Source organism: Struthio camelus, chromosome 4 (assembly GCF_040807025.1).
Source record: "Struthio camelus isolate bStrCam1 chromosome 4, bStrCam1.hap1, whole genome shotgun sequence".
NCBI lineage: Eukaryota > Metazoa > Chordata > Aves > Struthioniformes > Struthionidae > Struthio > Struthio camelus.
Genome location: NC_090945.1, coordinates 7,589,170 through 7,605,800, shown reverse-complemented (window position 1 = coordinate 7,605,800; position 16,631 = coordinate 7,589,170). Strand labels below are relative to the sequence as shown.

Here is a 16,631-nt window from a genome sequence, read left to right as displayed (position 1 = left end):
AAAATTTTACTTTACAAACATACAAGGCTTAAGTTACAGGTTAATAAAATGCTTGGTTATCATGGAGATATGCAGGTTAATAAAATGCTCAGTTATCATGGTGGTATGCAGTTATATCAGAACATGTATTCTGTTCCTTCAGTTGTTGTCATTCACGATATCTGTATGATAACATATGAATTGTTCAGCACAGCTACTTCATACTGTCAGGACTTGCAGAGTAAGAAGCTTAAGACTCCCGATTCTCTTCAGGAAATTAATAAAATCAAATCACTAATTGGTTGGATCCACATAGTCTTTCTTCCCTCATTATTTCTCCTTGTAAGGAGACCTCTTTCCGGAGACCTCTTTATAGAGATTTTTTTTTTTTTTTCCAATAGTGGGAGTCACTTGTGCCAATTTCTCCCCTAGGTATTGTCAGTATGGATTCACCCTATGCTTCTGTAACACCTTCTTCTACACACCTGGGTAATTTTGCCTCAAACCTTTCGGGAGGTCAGATATATGCACCTGGGACACCTCTTGGCGGACCACCTGCAGCTGCTAATTTTAACAGACAGCATTTTTCCCCACTTAGTTTATTGCCTCCATGTTCATCCGCATCAAATGGTGAGTTCTAGTCAGTGGGAAACTAGTTGAGAAGCTGTTGTATAAATCCAACAGCTTTGTGTACTGTTTATTTGAAGTAGCTTGCTGCTCTTCTATTTTTGGCTTTTTTTTATTTTTAAGTTGGGGTATGTTGTAAAACTATGTATCCAGAGATTCTGAGATAGAAACTTCCAATGGAAGTTTCAATTTCCAGTGCTGTGGGGTTTGTTTTCATGGTGGGTTTTTTGGCATTTTGTTTTTGGGTTTTTTGGGGAGTGTTTTGGTTGAGTTTTGCCATGATGTTGGAGTTCCCTATCTTAAACTTACCATACAGTCCAGTGTTATTTATTGTAGATGAATTTTTTTGGTCCTCTTACAAAGAATGGTCTAGGTTTTTTCGGTTTGTGAAGATAATAGTCCAAGCGTGAGTTGTGTAAATTCTGTAATGATGCTTTACTAAAGGTAGTCCTGCAGTGCTGATTGCTTAGGCTTTTTGATGCTCTTTAAACAGAGCTATGTAATGCAATCCAGGAGGAAATGCTAAATGCAGGTTGTGGTACCTTCCTCTGCTATTGGCCTCTGCAGTTTTGTTTTTGCCGAGTTGTTTCGTGGACAGATTTTCTTTAACTTATTGAATACTGAATTTTTCAAGGAACAAGTTAATATGTTTTGCTTTACTGGCAATAGTAATGAGAAAACCACACCCAGGACAAACCAAAACAAACACTGGTTTACTTGAGCTATGCTTTTGGATATAATCCTCAAATCCCGTATCACTGATGCACAGTAATGCTTGGTTACAATGCATGTCTGGTAGTTGACAGGGTATGATAATGACTTTATGTAAGAAACTAAATAGATGGTGAACGTGTCTCTGATCTGAAAGTAAAACTGTTCAAATTATCCTAAAGTGTCTGCTGTTTCAATGTGGCACTAACAAACTACTCATTTTCGTTTGTTTCATGTATGGTTTGACATAAAAGGATGGGTTTATGGTGACCTGAGAGGACTCACTGACATGACTAAATGCTCTTGTTGTTTTTTTTTGTAGAATCTCCTGCTCAGTCGGTGTCTTCTGGAGTAAGAGCACCGTCCCCTGCCCCTTCAGCAGTGTCCTTGGGATCAGAAAAACCCAGTAATGTTTCTCAGGACAGAAAAGTTCCTGTTCCAATTGGGACTGAACGGTCTGCACGTATTAGACAAACTGGAACTTCTGCCCCATCTGTTATTGGGAGCAACTTAGCTGCTCCAGTGGGACATAGTGGTATCTGGTCCTTTGAAGGTATAGGTGGCAATCAAGGTATGTAGTGTTAATAGACATCCCTGTGCGTGTCACTTACTGTAATATGTTTTCTCAACTTTGCTTTGAAGCTGAAAGATAATGCAGAAATGAGTATCTTGAAGTTTAGGTATGCTTCTGTGTTTTGGGTTTTTGGTTTTAGGTTTTTTTTTTCTTTTAAGGAGTTGGAACAGGGACTTTGCCCTGCTAGCCACTTAATTGTTTCCTACTAATGTCACAGAAAACCTTCTTGTTCTGAAACTCGGCTGCTGTGAAGGTTTGTTCTTACTAAGTAGTACATAACAAGGAAAATAACACCATGCTGTACAGGGATGAACTGATTGAGGATTGATACATTTAAGAGGAGGGCAAATGAGGGCTTTCAAAGATAGTTGGATGGTTTTTTTCCTTCATGAACAGATCTTGTACAGTAAGGATTAATACTTTTTTTAATTCATGGCCGAAACTGACCGATTTTCTGATGAGAATCATACAATTTAGTTATCAACTTTGACGTTGTTCCTTTACTTTCTTAATGCGTTATATTTTGCATTTGGTTTTCCATTGTTCTGTCCAGTCACCCTGTTTGTCTTTCACTAACATGAGGATCTTAACTTTCCTGCAGTCTTTTGAAATTCAGTATGTCAGAATTAATTTAAAATGCCTGTTATCAGTGGGACACGTTTTCAGCAACTGTTTAGGACTCTGGGGTGCAATTTATATTGGACTGCTGATTTTTTTAAAAGTTGAATTTTTAGGATCATAGGATAATGCAGATTGGAAGGGACCTGTGGAGGTCATCTCAACCTGCTGCATAAAACTGGGTCAACTGTAGAGTCAGATGAGGTTACTCAGGGCTTTATTCAATCTGATCTTGAAAACGTCCAAGGATGGAAACGGCTCAGTCTCTCTCGACAACCCATTTCACTGCTTCACTGAAGAGACAAAACATCTTTAGGTTTTAATAGACAAACAGTGCACATACTTCTCATGTGATGAGTACACTGTCCTGTTCCCCCCTGCCCCAAATACAAAATAGCTAGGATGTATCCAAAATGTTTGCCTTTTTTTATTTCATTACAGTTTTCCTGATCTCTCTGTAGTCATAGGCTGTTCGTTTATAGGGCTTTAGAAGTGGAATATTTTTGCCTAAGCTGTCTAGATGTAACGTTTTTCCTTGAGGTTTGTCTTGGTTTGTTTTGGTAAGGCTGCTTTATTTCTAGTTTGTGCAGTTACCTCTTTGATTTTAATGTTACAATGAAATAGACGGTTTAACTGACAAACTGTTGCTGAGAATTAGGATGGATTCAGAAATGTTGATGTCCTTCTCTCTGCAGCGTGTCCCCCTCCCACCTGCCCCGTAGTCAGTTTGCCTTATTTGGTTTGGAAAATTGGCTCATTGAAAGTTTTACATGTTAATCGTAAGAACTGTACAATAGCTGCCTCCAGTGAATTAATGTAATTAAAATATAAGCACATATTTTCAGCTGATCATTTCCTGGTTTTGCTTCCAAGTATTACTGCTCTGTATCTGTGTGTTTATGAATAGCTCGAGAATCAAAATGAAGTGGAGCAAATTACCTTCATAGCGTACATACCCCTTTGCAGCACCACAAACGCAAGCAATTTAGGGTTTTGGAGGAGGAAGAGTTACCACAAATGGCAGTTTTACGTTTCAGTTGAGGGGAAAATTGCGGAGGCTACACTTAAGTTGCGTATTATGTTTCAGCCCCCTTTGCCACTGCATGGGGTCCTTGCGTTGGAGTATCTCTTCATGCAGGTGCCATTTCTGACGTGCTCCATCCCACGCGTGCAAAGATGTTAATCCAGGTATGCATGGGAGCCATAAACTGAGCCATCGTCGTCTTCAGAAACGTTCAAGTGCACAAATGTTTAGCTTGGAAGAAATGGATGATGCATGTGTTCTATGTATAATAACATAATAACACTTTGCCATGTTGATCTCTCGGTTAGACAAAGTGGATTGGTGTCACAGCGGAATGGGGAGCCACATGATCCACAGGCCCATGTCAGACCCAGGAGTGTTTTCGCACCAAGCGATGGAGCGTGACAGTACGGGAATCGTGACGCCTTCCGGTACATTCCATCAGCCTGTTCCTGCAGGATACATGGACTTTCCAAAAGTCGGGGTAATGATCTTGTCGTTTCTGATGTGCGCTGTGCCACTCAATTTTCGTGTTTGTGTGCGAGGCAGATGAACAACTTAAGGTATCGTTCACCTGCGCTGTTGAGCGTGTGCAAGTTAAAATACTTAGCCACCCTTCACAGTGTGGCAGGAAGCCTAGATCTAATAAAAAATGGTCTAATGCTCCATGAGCTAAGAGGAGAATAAAAATGCCTTTCTACGCATTTAGGCTTTAAGAAGTTTTCTTTTACTGCCTCTAAGATTTCTGTAACATGCATCCCTATCAGGAATTCTGTGTGCGCCATAGTGCTAGCATTTATGAATACGTACTGATTGTTTGCTTTTTCCCTTCTTTAAGGGTATGCCTTTCTCCGTGTATGGGAATGCAATGATTCCTCCAGTAGCCCCCATCACAGATGGTACTGGAGGCCCTATATTTAACGGGCCTCACGCTGCTGACCCATCGTGGAACTCGCTGATAAAGATGGTTTCAAATTCCACAGAAAATAACGGGCCTCAGACGGTAGTATTTTGATCTTCTTATTTGTGGTTTTGTTTTAACTTAAAAAATAATGTGGTAAAGACAAAAACATTCTAGCTCTGATAAAGTATGAGAAATGCTTTGTATAGCGTTTCTTGATTTTGCTCGTTTCTCCAACGAGCTGATACAACCCCCTACTTAATACAGCACTGAGCGCTGTGTATGCGTACTGTGACAACTTCTACACACTAGTTATCTCTCCAAAAATAGGCACGAGTTTTCCTGAGAGAAAATCTGCATCAAGCTAATACAGTGTAATTGGAGTGTGCGTATAGTAACTTCTGTGAACATATTTGTGCTTGAGAATTGGGAAGCTTACTTCCAGTTGAGTTTAGGAAAGCAGCTTATTTTCTAATTAGAATAGACCCATGGTCAGTTACTACAGATCAGTTTTTTTGATTTTGTGCTGCAGACAAGTCCTGATACGAAGGATGGTTAGTTTTACATGATACATATTTTCTTGCAATTACTTTGATGCGCATCAGTGCGGTTCCACATTTGGGATAATCCAATCAGTTTGCCTTTTTGAGAGAAGTCATTTATTGTTTGCTGTTATGTAAGCCTGCCTTTATGAAAAAGGAGAAACAGCATGAACCTAAAGGGTTATTGTTAGGCTCCAAAGGGTATAATGTCTTCACTAGGTTGGGAGTTTGCACGAAAAGGGAGGAAGTAGCCCTTCCTCTGCCCATTAAATAGAACTGAAGTACAGGGATTATGTTCCTCTAAACCTCTTGGTTCTGCTCAGACAGCCACTGAAATTATAAAGGATCGTCAGTAGTTCTTGTGGTGTTAAACCCCGTGTTTATATTTCATTATACACTGAGCTGTGCGATACTGTTACTAAATAAAGATATTTCTGAACTTAAATTTGTTTGGGAACATCCAAGGTGCGGGCAGCAGCTCCCAGCTCTAGCAGACTGTAGGGGTGCAGCAAGGTAAATGGCTTGTTGTTTGGGCCCAGTTTGTGTATTGCTCCAAAGTGGCACTTGACCTCAATTTGCTAACTTCTGGTGCAGTGAAAAAACATAGTCCTGCAAAGGTTTTACTTTATTACACTTGGGTTTTCCTAGAGCCAAGGGTGGTGGTATGTGTTGGGGGGGAAAAAAATTCAAAGTGTCAGAAACCAAGTTATTAATTCTCTGAACTTCCTCACCTGAAGAAGAAAAACAGCCTATTATGCTGAAGGCTGGAGGTCTTCAGGTGTTGCCCTTGCAAACTATCTCGCCTGTATGCCTAGCTGTGTTATTTCTCCTGGACAGTGGAGCTGGCATGTTTTGAGGCCATACCTATTTTCCTTGGTCTTAAAGGATGCATTTTTCCTGTAGAACACTACAATACATATCACATCCGTGTTACTCTGCTGGAAGAACTTGATGGCATAATAGTGTTGATTTCTCTCTTTGGATGGGCTATTAAGGAAAGCAGTTGGGTGGGGAGAATTTTTTGTGCTATATGAAAAGGAAGATGTGGACAGACTGTGTAGCCAAAGTGGAAAAGCTACAGGCAGAAAGAGGAAAAATCCTGCTTCCTCTTCTCACCTGAACTGCAGGAGGAAAACCAAGTCCTGAAATAAACCGTGTGGTTTATTGACAATGGATCGTTTTGTTGTCTGGTGTTGGAATTCATTTCAGTGCAGTGGAAACTGTACACCTTTTGGTTGGTGTAATTGTGATTTCTGAAATATTTTGAGCAGCCCAGAAATATGGTGTTAAATAAAGCTCTCTCTTTCAGGTGTGGACTGGAACTTGGACGCCTCACATGAACAGTGTGCATATGAACCAACTTGGCTGAGTGGGATCAACTTGCTAGCCTCGAGATTCCTTTTTTGGCAGAGGAAAACACAAATGGCAGAAACAGTTTATGTGCTCCCAGATCATTCTACTGATGTGCTTGACTGAAGTGTGTAGGCTTTTTGCAGAAGAACTTACTAACTGACCTTTTTCTGTGAACATTGTGACCGCCCATTCCCCACCATCATACGTTTCAACTTAGTTAGCCTTTATTCTATTCTTCTTTTTTTTTCTTTTCCTTTTTTTTTTTTTGACATAACTTTCTGTTGAAGCTGTTCTTTGGCTGGTTGGTTTTAGTACTGTAAACTGCTTCTGAGCAAACACAGAAATTTAGCAAAATTATGTAAACTTGATCCTGAAGTTTTAGAATGGCAAATAAATGTACAATTGTTTACATAACAAATGGCTAAGCAGAAAGTAAATTTCAATATGTCAGTATAGAGGCTCTACTTTATGTAGACTTAAATTAATGTGAGATATGTACCTTCATATTCAGAAATCTGGATGTTTCCTTCATACATTAAACTATTAATAAGCATAACTTTTCTACTTGTGTAATTTAAGTACAGTATAAAACGGGCATTATCAGATGTTTTTTCCTAGATGTGTTGGATTTTTTTTGAGAAGGCATACCTCGGTTGTGACAACATATTAGGGGTTTCCTTTTTTTTTTTGAAAGGCTTTTTGGCAAAAAATGCTCGAGGAAAAATAGCCTTTTGGCACCTTCAGAGCTGTCTCCACACCAACTCTTGTACTTGCCCAGTAAAACATGGTAAATGTATCATGCTGCAGCATCTATTAAGAATTATTCTTAGAGCTGGGTTGATGCAGCAAAAGGTTTGTTCTGTTCCGTGAGTGCTCCCAGAGCTGCTGTTCTTCTGGTTCCTTCCTTTCCTTGCAAAACGTGGTTCAAAATAAACTTGCTATGTGTTATTTGAAAAGGAAAGTGTTCTCTTGCAGTTTCAGTAGAGCTTCAATGATGAAAACCAGCTGCAGATGAAGGCTTATTTCAGAATAAGTGGCTTCGGTTTAGCAGTTGGTGTGGTGTTCTGAACTGGGTCGCTGTCTCGTGATGGCTTAACTTAAATACAAATTCAATTTCCTTATGGTCATCATCAGTAGCTGTTACCGTCTTCACGTGTGGTGGCGTGGAGTGAACACCCGTTCTGTAAAGCAAATCCCAGGGTCCTGTGAGGCAAACCTCAGTCAGCAGTGACACAAGAGTGTGAGTCAAGATCGCAGTACAGTGTGTTTATGTACGGTTTAAAGTACATCTGCAAATCAAATACGGTTTTCTGTTTTGCATTTGTTTTTGCACGGGACACCTGGTTTGTTGCTCGTTGTTCTGCATGGAGGGAAGGCTAAAAGAAAGCTTGCTTTTCTCCTATGGTGTCATGCAGACTTTAACCCTCCTGTTGAATGTTACTCTTCTGAGACATCTTTTCAATCATTTCGGCTGAAGAAATTTCCCGGGTTAGTTAGATATTCTGACTTAGAGGCTGGGATTTGAGGAACACTGTTTTGTAATTCGTTACAGTATAGGCCCGAAGAAGAGAAATGACTTTTCAGAGAAGCATCGTCTTTTTGCATATCAATGACCCTACACATGCCTTTAGAAAACACACTAACTATAAGTAAACTTACTTTTCCAGCTGTTTGATAACCTGAAATATACTGTGTAGCAAATTAGTTGGCTCAAAATGCGTGCCAAACTGGAAACATGTTCATGATTTAAGTTCCATTTCAGCCCTTCACTATGAGAGGGGAACAGTGCTGTTCAAGCCTGTCCTATAACCTTGCCCTTTCCTAGAATTTTGTGCTTAACGCTTCAGTGCTGGTTAGGATTGTTTGCCTCCTTACTCTGAAATAATCCTTCTGGGAAATGCGGCTTGCTATTTATTACAACGATGTAGTCCATGGGTCAAAAGAACAGACTTCCTTAGGATTGTGGCTTCTACCAGTATTCTGTTGCCTTGAAGATCACACTGGTGGAAAGGGGGCTAGACGCCACGTTTGTGGCATCTGGCTTGGTAAATAAAATCCTGGGGCGTGTGGAAGTCTATAACTAGGAACACTTTTTTAAGAGGCATCTTTTTATATTTCGAATGTAACACATATTATTTGACCAATAAACAACAACAACAAAAAGGAACATACTCTCTTGAGACCTGGCAGGTCTTTATTTAAAAATATATATATGTCTAGGTCTTTTGCTGTATAGATGCAGGCTATTTTTCTTTGCGGGTAGGGCAGAGGGAGCGAGCTGTGAGCAAGTTCACTTGCTGAAAGGGGAGAAGAGTCAAGCAGCTGGGGTGGTCGGGTGAGTGCCTTGCCCTGTCAGGGGGGCGATCATATCCCCCTTTTTCGTTCCTGCTTTTTCTTTTCCACCTAAGGGGCAAGTTAGACACCTCGGAAGGGGGAGGGAAATTCTCGGGCGGCTCCAGCAGCCGGTGCCACTTGTTGTGAAGTAGCCGGTGACTAATAAATCGCTTTTTCCCCCTGCCCTCACTCGTTATGGCCGCCGCCGCCTGCCGCCGCGGCCGTTGGCGCATGCGCAGGGCGTGGCGCTGGGCGCCCGCCCTTTCCTCTCTGAGGAGGCGCGCGCGCAGCGGCCGGTTGGGCGATGTGGGGGCTCGCGCCACCGCTGTGCCGGCGGGCGGGCGCTGCCGTTGCGCGCGTGCCTGGCTGGCGGTTAACGGTCGCGGCCGCTGCGCGCGCGCCGAGCGGGCGGTTAACGGTCGCCGCGGCGGCGGTGGCGCCGCCGAGCGGGAGCCCCGGCGGGTGGTATGAATGGCTGGTGCAGTCGGCGCCCGTGCACTGGGCGGAAGGGGGGCTGGTGGCGCTGCAGGCCGCCGCCGGGCTGCCGTGGTGGGCCGCCATCGTGTGCGGCGGCGCCGTGCTCCGCACCGCCGTCACCCTGCCGCTCGCCGCGCACCAGAGCCGTCTCCTGGCCAAGGTGGGTCTGCGCCGCCGGCTTTTTCGCCCCCGAGGGCGGCTCCTGCCTGCCCCGCGCCGCCCGCGTGCCCCTCCCACGCTTTTCCTCTCGCTGTCCTGCCTCCTGCTGCGTGAGGGGAGCGCGCGGGCACGGCCGGCGCCCCTCACGAGGCTTGGTGTGAGCGGACGCGATCTCCAGGTCGGGCGTTGCTGGTGGCTCCTTTCCACAAAACTGCAGCATGGCCCCTGATCTCCCCCCCTTCCCCAGGGGTCTGCTTGTGCTGTGTGGGCTCACGTGGAAACGTGTTGTCGAAATAAAAAAATTAAGAAGGTATTTCACCTTGGTAGCCACATAGAAATTTAGTTGCTTTGCCCGAGACTTGGATGGCACGTGCCAGGTGCTCTCTGTGGCTGGCAGCGTTAATTTAAACGAAAATCCTGGTAAATCTGCTCTAGTAAAAGCTTCTTAAATACCTGCTTTCTCTCACAGGTAAAGATGAAGTTATTAAAGAGATTACAGGTTGTGCCTACAGTAGTAGGTTGAGTCCTCCTGGTTCTGTGGTATCAGGAAAGGTATTTCTTGGATGCGTCCTTTGAAGAACCATGCCATGCTATTTTTTTCCCAAGTCATGAGGTTTTTAGGGTGGTGCATCCCAGGTGCCAGAGCTCAAGTCTGATTTGGAATCAGCTAGATACTTGTTCTTCACTGCTATGTATACTGCCTGTGAGAGAATTGTGGGAACGTACATACGGGTTAAAGGGAGGGACATTTTTTAGATGTGGTTCTTCAGTAGCTATTAGAAAGTATTGCTGCAGAGGATAGGTAGTTTGAATTTGGTGTTAAAGAGTATTTCTTTGTTTACCAGTACTTCTCTGTTCTTTTGATTGTAAAAGTGAAAGTGCTATTGTGCTGTTGCCTAATAGAGTCTGTGCTTATTCCTTAGGACAGTGATTTCATTAACTGTAGGGTCATTAAATCTATTTGAGGTGGCATTAAAGGTATTTTTTTTATGTGACATAATTGATTGTAGTCACTGTATGAAAACAAGAACGTGCTTATCAATAACAAAATACAAAAACAAATTCTAACTGTATCTCATTTAGTAAGTTACCAGTTTTTTGATTCTTAGCAGAAATATTTTGAATTAGCTTCTTTAAGCGTTCGATTTTTTTTACACCTAGAAGGCGTTCATATGTTTGTGCCTTACGTTCTACAGTGCTTTTTAGTATACGTGCAGTATGGTGTGGGAAAAGGAACAACTTTGTGTACAGGCAACTCTTTTAGTCTGTTGCATAAACGTGTTTCCTTTTCTTTAGCTAGTTGGAAAACTTGCAACCTGAAATTAAAAAACTAGCTGAGTGTCTTCGCTATGAAGTTTCTGTTCGTGGAAAACAACTGGGTTGGTCTGAAAAGGTTGCCAGGTAAGATGATGATTTTACATATTCCACAAATCTGTTCCAGACAGGGAAGAAGGGAAAAAAAAAAAAAAAAGAAAGAAAGAAAAGAAAAAAGGCCCTACAAACAGCAGCCCTACAGAAAGATTCTGCTGTTGCACAAAGCTTAGATTGTTTTACCGCTTTTCCAACTTGTCTGTATTTATTATATTACCCTTCAGAACATTTTTTTTTTTTTGAAGCCCTAAACTTGTCATAGATTTAAGATTACAGGGTCAAGTCTAGGAGTTTTTGTTGCCTTGTTCGTGACTATAGTTTCTATGGTCCTAAGTATTGTTAGGAGAATTGGAAGCTGCTACTTAAATGATTGAAGTCCAGTTCATTCTCCTAGTCTAATTATGTGCCCTGTGCAGCAGGAGTGTATCTAAGTTTGGACACCAAAGATGATATTACTGGCCAGTTTCCTCCATGTTGAAAAAGTTGTGTTCTAGTTCAGACGAAAGCACCACGCAGGACAAAACGTCAGATAAGTTACTGCTGGTTGCTAGTGATGACCCGGAACATAGTTGTGGAGAGCTGCTTGAAGGAAAGGCTCTGAAAGATGAGAGAGAAGGGGGTTGGCAGAGGAGAGAGATGTGCTTCAAGAAGAAGTATCTTCAAATTTTCCAAAGTTATACCTAAATAAGCCACTCTAAGGTGTGCCATCTGTAGAACTGCTATTTCAGAAATCTATAACAGGTTTTGTAAGAGGATTTAATTTGCTTTTTTCTTAAAAGGTTCCATTTTAAGAAGAATCTGCGGAGGATTATTACAGAGCTGTACATTCGAGACAACTGCCACCCCTTCAAAGCTACTTTATTGATGTGGGTACAGATTCCAATGTGGGTCTGTGTGTCCCTTGCTTTGCGCAACTGCAGTGTTGGTGCCATGGACTCAGAAGGTGATCATTCTGAACGGATGCACAAAATGGTCATTTCCATACGTTTGCTCATTAAAGAACATGCTCTCCTGAGTTTGACGTATTAGTTGATCTAAAAACCACTCTTACGTTTTTAAACTCTGTATAGTTTAAGTATCGTTAAATATCTAACAAAAATTAAAATGGCTTTCAAAGGTTTTGGATATTAGCTATGGAATAGGTGCAGGGCTGGAGTAAACAGTGCTGCTCTGAACTATGGTAATAGTTACTGGTGGGTTCCAGAACTGTTAAAAAGTATCACTACTCTCAGCTCACATGCTGTCAGTATTTTGTAATAGAGTTGTGAGCTTTGTAGGCTGCCTCTTCAAAAGCAGTAGTGGAATCTGAACTCTGGGAACCGCGTGAACTATGTTGTTATGCTGTATAGTATTTTGCTGCTATATATACTGTATAGCATACTTTTACATGGACATTTAATTATTTTGTGCTCTCCTGAAGGCAGAGTTGCTGGAAAAAAATTCTCTCTTTGGATCTTTTTGTTCAGAAGATAGTGATATTAGCAAGCAGTGCAATCCGTGCAACAGTATGTTTGCTATTAATCTCTAGTTTTTTCTTCCGTGTGAAGTTTCATGTAAAGCAATATATTCATGTTGAAAGTTTCAGGTTTTTTTAAGTAAGCATATTGTTATTTTGACTTTTTAGAAAAGAGGTTAGGTGTGCATGTAAAAACAGAAATGTGACAAGTTGTACTGTTATTAAGAAAAATAACGTATACTTCAATAGCACAAAATACGTAGTCATTGTAGGTTCCTACACTCCGTGTACTCCTTATTGCCTTATAAAAGGGTGGTCCAGATCAAGGTAGTCTTCATCACTGGTTCACCTGAATCAGTAGTTATCATGAGATGACCTGGAACTCAGCCTGTATCTCCCGCCATATTTTGCTTGTTGTAACAGCAGGCTGCCTTGAGGTGTAATCTTTCACGCCAGAAAATTTCATGCTATCTGTTTAAATAGACTTTATTATGTGTGTAAAGTGAACCTAGTAACTTGGGTGATTTAAATGCAATATTCAGCAGTCCTGAGTACCTTTGAGGCAGAAAATCGCTTTTAATTACAAATATTCTTTAAACTTTTCTTGTAGTTAAAGAACAGTTTTCAACAGGTGGAACCTTGTGGTTTACAGACCTCACAGCACCAGATTCTACATGGATTTTGCCAGTTTCACTTGGGCTCGTGAATTTGCTGATCGTGGAGGTACGTTGGTGAAGCAAATGGAACGATTCCAAAAGGGTAGTTCTTTTTATAGAGTTGTAAGACCATACTTACTTAGTTATAAAACACAGTAATGCCATGGTAACTTCAGACTATGGCTGCTTCAATGCATTGGACAGAATTGAAAAACCGCATAATTGTTCTATGAGTTTGACTGTGCGGTTGTCTTCTGTGGAAATGATAAATTCTAACGTGACTTTACAGAGCTATTTACTTTACTTTAGCCTCAGTGAAAGTTAGTCTTGACTGAAGTTGCTCCTGCAAGAATGCTGTAATGAGCTTCCTGGGTTTTAGACATCCAAAACCGTGTTGTTTTTGCATTGTTTTTCAGAAATAATGTTATTGCCTTTGTATTTATCAGTAGCTTACCTTTCTGTGGTGAAACAGTATAGAAAACTGCTAAGGTGTGTATGTAAATGACATTGATATGGATGATAGGTGACGTCCTAAAGAAGTGGAGGCCATTTGATAAGAAGAAACAAAATAAGATTTAAAGGAAATGCTAGGGAAATAATGACTTTCTGGTCATGTTATGAAAGCCAAGGTATTCAAGGACAAGGGCATCCAGATTATGAGGTGTTTTTTTTCCTTCAGTCAGTGCATCTTGTCCTTACCTCTGAACATGCTCTCCAAACAAGCAAGTATCATGTTTTCACCTTTGTACAGACACAGTTCTGATTTTGCTCTGATAAATGCCTGAAAAAAATCTTGTTTCCAATAAGAGAATTAGTTTGCTTTCATTCCTCAGAAATAGGCAGCCCCAGCTTTACTAACAGCTCGCAGAGTATTTTAATATATGTACTTAGCACTCTAAAAATAGAAAGTAAGCATAATATTTTGGGCAGTGATATGTCTTCATTTCACAAAATAACTTATTTTTTAATGCCCTTTATACATGCTGCAAAGACGTTGTGCAAGCCTGTATAAAATTTGTTCATAATTGACTTTTTCAGTACATTCATTGCATTTTAAACAAAAATATATCCTTTGTGAACACAGTATTTTCAGCTGCAATATTACTGAACAGTCTAGAGAATTTTTGCTCTCCTGTCTTACGTTCTTTCCGTATTGTAAGGCTGAATCCTGGTACAGAGAATGCTGGATCAAAACAAGCATTTTATGAAATTTCTAGGAAAGAAAGTTGACTTGTGGTTAAAATGAACAGTGTTATAAATTCTTCTTGATACTTGGAAAAATCCACAACTTTGAACGCTGCGAGGGGCATAAGTCAACAAACAGAACAAAAAAACACAGTCTTTACTTTGCGTGTTTTTGGATAACTGCATGGAAATATTTTTTTTACTCCTAAATGTTTCTGTTAGTGGTCCTCATTGATCTCTAGCCATCTAGATTTTCTCCTTACTCAGCTTCATGTCTTTTCTTAAGTTTTGTGGACTAATATTTTATGAGAATGAGAGTCAACGTGTGACTGTAGATATTATTCTGCTTCTTTCAGTTATCAGTTTTTGGTCCATTTCCTCTTAGGAGGAGCCTTTCCTCAGAGGGCTGTGCTTGAGGAAATTTGTGATGTGCAAAAGTGACTATGTACAAGGATGTTTTCTTCGGATGATTTAGATGGGTACCCTGTTAGGTTGGTGTTTTCTCTGTGAAGGACTGAACATCTAAGGCATTAAGTGAGTTAAAGAGTGTAGCAGTACTTGAGCTGAAATGGATAATTAGCAAATGAAAATAGTAGGTGAACAAGAATACTGGGTTATGGGAAACCCAGTTGTAACCTTTTATTTGATTTTTAGTTGTAGTATCTTCATATCTTTGGGGTTGTTTTTCCCTCTTTCCTTCAGGTCTTTGCTCTGCAAAAACTGAAAGCTACCAGGTTTCAGAAACTAGCTACTAATTTCATTCGAGTGGTGTCAGTAGTGATGATCCCTGTTGCTGCAACTGTCCCCTCGGTAAGTCCAAAATCTTAATGCTGTATCCACTGACTGGTGTCTCTTTTGGCCCCAATTCGTGCATTCACAGTGCTCAAAGGACAGTCCAAATGCCTGATCTATTTAATAGACCACAGTCTCTGTTACCGCTGTGCCCTGAAAAAAAAAAATATATTTTGTCTAAGCGTGCATTTAAATTATTAATACGTTTGGAATATTTCTGTCTAATACTGAGAGGGAAGAATCTGCAAACTAACTGGTACTGAAAATCATTTTCATAAGCTAGAGATCGGAAAAAAATTCAGAGTGGGTTAGCATCCTTTCTGTAATCTTAAAAAGCAGAGGGTAAGTTTGTGTAAGGAGATAGCTATAAATGAAGCTGCGCTAAGTATTTGCTTACTGGAAGATGAAAACAGCTTAGACGTTAGATTTGCAAATTTTTTTGTGAGCTTCTTAAAAGACTTGTTTCTTTTTTTTTCTTACCTAATGTTTTACTTATTTGAATGTATATTTTCGCAGTGAAAGAAAAGAAATCAATCTATCTAGTTGTTTGGCTCATCAAGTCTGTTTAACTGAAGCGTAGATGTTTAAGCAAGATATGATTTAATTTGTGAGCTGTTGTCAAACTTCAGTGTAGATGACATTTTTCCCAGAAGAGTTGAGAAAGAGTGAAAAATGCATTTGAAATGGAAGCCATTATTTTTATTGAGAGGAGTGTATTTAGGTGAGTTATTTTTCTTAATAATTAGGAGTGGTAATTCCTAATTAGTGGCTGTGGCTGTGGTTTGTGAAGAGCTGCCTAAAATGGTAGTATTTTCATTGCATCTCGGGTGGCTGAACTCAGTATTTGTCTTGTTGCAGTCCATGGCGTTGTACTGGTTGTCGTCAAGTTTCATGGGACTCTCGCATAACCTGCTGCTCCGTTCTCCGACCTTTCGTCGACTGTGCCGCATACCGAGGACCACGTCTGACTCGGCCACTCCTTACAGGGATATTGTCTCTGCCTTGACTACCAAATACAGTTTTAAGAAATGATGTGTTTTGAATGATTGGAAGAATTGTCCCGTAAAGATAGCCTAGATGATGAAGAAGTGATGTTTTATTGAAATGTACTTATTTACTGTAAAATGCTGCGACTGGAATTATATTTATTTTCTGAATAAAGTATTGGCCATCTGTTTGACCCTTAATAAGTTATTGGCTGTTCTAGATGATTGTTCGGCACGTACATGTAATTGTTGGGAAGTTCTGTTTCAGGGATGCTGGTTTTGTAAGTAGAATGGTCCAGGAATAGAAGTTTGTCTCCTGAAATGCGGTAAGATATTGGGAAGGTGAATATGAAGTAAAACCTTGGCTTATCTAGGCTCCCTTTTTGTAGTGAAGGCAATCTCACCTATGGACTAGTGAAGAACAAGTTTTTGGGGAGAGGGAGAGGTAGACAGACTGACGTGGTGTAGTTAGTGGTGTATAGTCTTTGCTAATAAAGACACTGGTGCAGATTCATTGGTGATCAGCCTCAAGCGTTGGCTTTCCAGGTGGTTCATGTGGTGGTAAGTGTAACAGTTCTGATAGATGCTTTCCTGAAACTGCAAAGAAAACTAAGTGCTTGCTGATGGTTAATGCCAGGAAATGAATGAGACTGAAATGCAAGAATTACTATAGGAAAAAGGATTATTTCCTTTTAGATCTTCTATGCATTAGATATGGAGTTAGGAGGACTGATTTGCGATGAAACTTCTGCACGCTAATCTCCTTTTTTGCCAAAGTCCGTGCAAGTACCCAGTCTATTAAAAATGTCTTTGCTTCTCCTTGTAGAAGCAAAAATCAGGATAGCGAGCAAAGCATTGTTTATGTTCTTTGCTCTCGAATGGTTCT

The 16,631-nt window shown here is 40.7% G+C and overlaps 2 protein-coding genes across 10 annotated transcripts in view; both read left to right on the top strand.

Annotated features, from left to right (window-relative positions):
• Nucleotides 1-6,885, top strand: part of ANKRD17 (ankyrin repeat domain 17) — a 96,823-nt gene extending 89,938 nt beyond the window's left edge. For 6 of the 7 annotated variants that reach the window (XM_068941302.1, XM_068941301.1, XM_068941307.1 and 3 more), the window contains 5 exons: nucleotides 412-609; nucleotides 1,640-1,888; nucleotides 3,842-4,017; nucleotides 4,372-4,536; nucleotides 6,286-6,885. In XM_068941302.1, the coding sequence (XP_068797403.1) occupies nucleotides 412-609; nucleotides 1,640-1,888; nucleotides 3,842-4,017; nucleotides 4,372-4,536; nucleotides 6,286-6,345 (848 nt within the window). In that variant the 3' untranslated portion in view covers nucleotides 6,346-6,885. The remainder of the gene's footprint in view (nucleotides 1-411; nucleotides 610-1,639; nucleotides 1,889-3,841; nucleotides 4,018-4,371; nucleotides 4,537-6,285) is intronic. The other variant, XM_068941303.1, reaches the window with a different exon arrangement.
• Nucleotides 6,886-8,889: 2,004 nt separating this feature from the next.
• On the top strand, nucleotides 8,890-15,949 carry COX18 (cytochrome c oxidase assembly factor COX18). 3 transcript variants are annotated; one of them, XR_011140773.1, is made up of 7 exons: nucleotides 8,914-9,300; nucleotides 10,600-10,700; nucleotides 11,450-11,613; nucleotides 12,737-12,849; nucleotides 14,670-14,777; nucleotides 15,276-15,480; nucleotides 15,618-15,949. XR_011140773.1 is itself a non-coding variant. In XM_068941299.1 (6 exons), exons 1-6 carry the CDS (start codon nucleotides 8,968-8,970, stop codon nucleotides 15,789-15,791), a joined length of 993 nt encoding a protein of 330 aa, XP_068797400.1. In that variant the 5' UTR covers nucleotides 8,890-8,967; the 3' UTR covers nucleotides 15,792-15,949. The 3 variants fall into 3 exon arrangements, 2 of the variants coding, with proteins under 2 accessions (XP_068797400.1, XP_068797401.1); XM_068941299.1 differs by lacking the exon at nucleotides 15,276-15,480 and having other exon boundaries at nucleotides 8,890-9,300; XM_068941300.1 differs by lacking the exon at nucleotides 15,276-15,480 and having other exon boundaries at nucleotides 12,758-12,849.
• Nucleotides 15,950-16,631: the final 682 nt, after the last annotated feature.

What these genes read in the sequence shown, in the direction of transcription:
- COX18 (XM_068941299.1), top strand. Translation starts at nt 8,968, where the DNA reads ATGTGGGGGCTCGCGCCACCGCTGTGCCGGCGGGCGGGCGCTGCCGTT. An exon ending in TGGTGCCATGGACTCAGAAG is followed by an intron (nt 11,614 to 12,736) that starts GTGATCATTCTG and finishes CTTTTCTTGTAG; the next exon opens with TTAAAGAACAGTTTTCAACA. An exon ending in TTGCTGCAACTGTCCCCTCG is followed by an intron (nt 14,778 to 15,617) that starts GTAAGTCCAAAA and finishes GTCTTGTTGCAG; the next exon opens with TCCATGGCGTTGTACTGGTT.